We start from the raw sequence: 1,354 nt of genomic DNA on the forward strand, positions 1-1,354 counted from the left end.
TGGAAGTTTGACCCGTGTCAAAGGTTGGGGGTGGCTGACGATTGGGAGGTGGCTGCGGGTTGACGAAAGGGAAAAGCGCGTCTCCGATAGGACCCAGCAGTCAAAAGGGTTGAGAGCTTTGAAAACTCCACAAAACGACCCGAGTTTATGAACGCCCTAACATTACAGAGAAAGGAAGGGAAACTGAGGAAATCCCTCTATAGAATGTCCTTAGAGGCTCTCCAAACGGGCTGTAAGTAATTTTTTAAAAGGTGAATTATTGTGTAGGTATTTTTAGGCACTCGTTGATCATTTAGGAGGCGGGTTGCCGGCCCCCTACCTGTCAGGGCCAACCCTGTGGGTTGAGAAGAATACAACATTGCAAAATTGAAAAACAGAGATACTCGATAAAAATGTTCTCCACACTCGGGAATGGAACAAGGGTCTCCCGCGAGCGACAGCGAAGCACCCAACCACTACAAGACATGCGCCAGTTCGTCCTCTGTGATGGCGAGCATAACAAGCGGAAGTTTAAATGATTGATCTCTAACCCCAGGTCTGTGACGCCCAACCAAGGACGCTAGTTCATAACTACAAAGCTCTATCTGGACATTTTGGGCCGTTTTGAGCTACATGTACTAAGACCATGAGGTCAGAAACCAAATGTTCTATCTGCTCTATCAAAATCGTCAGATTATTCGGGGTCGTTATCAAGATATTCAAAGAATTGCAGTTTAAAAAAAGCTTGTCAATTTGTGAAACTCATAACATTTTTAACTTCAGTTTTCTCAAAACGAAGTACTGAGCAGATAGAATTTTGTAATCCTAGAGTAGCCATAACAGACAAGCCATTAACCGTCACAGTTGGAGAGTTCCCGTGATGAGTGGTCGGCAATTGTCTCCCGTAACTAAGGACGCCGCGGCCACAGATACGACAGAGACAGGGGCACAGAGGATGCCGCGGGGTATAAAACGATGATACCAGGGATGTTTCTGCCGTCTGCCACCAGCCAGTTTCTCTCTTTCGTCGACCCTTCAAGTCAAGGAAGAGGAACCAGGGACCGGGAAACTACTGCACAGAACTGATTACAGGTTTTTGTGAGTCCATCTTTTGTTCCTTTGAGAATCAAGACTTCTTCTCTACCGTTGAAAATGGTGAGTACGTTAGCCCTTTGTTGTTGCACCCGCGTCTTAAAACCATTTTTTTTTTGGTTCACGAACTTTTCTTCCTATCTCCTCCCTGTGGGTGGTTGGCGGGTGCTCAGGTGTGGTTTGCTTCTTCTTACCTATCAAACATCTGTCGTTCTCATCTTCTCTTCTTTTTTTATGTTTGTTACTCTCTTGTAACACCTCTAATCTTCTGGCGCTCATATGA

General features: G+C 45.5%; 1 protein-coding gene across 1 annotated transcript in view; it reads left to right on the forward strand.

Moving 5' to 3' along the window:
* Positions 1 to 204: 204 nt before the first annotated feature.
* The window catches only part of LOC101846642 (tubulin alpha chain), a gene marked incomplete at its 3' end in the record, with an annotated part of 8,055 nt that continues 6,905 nt past the window's right edge, over positions 205 to 1,354 (forward strand). Inside the window, 1 exon segment of the mRNA XM_013081102.1 lies at positions 205 to 232. Within this exon segment, the coding sequence (XP_012936556.1) occupies positions 205 to 232 (28 nt within the window).

Source organism: Aplysia californica, unplaced genomic scaffold (genome assembly GCF_000002075.1).
Source record: "Aplysia californica isolate F4 #8 unplaced genomic scaffold, AplCal3.0 scaffold00116, whole genome shotgun sequence".
Classification (NCBI taxonomy): domain Eukaryota; kingdom Metazoa; phylum Mollusca; class Gastropoda; order Aplysiida; family Aplysiidae; genus Aplysia; species Aplysia californica.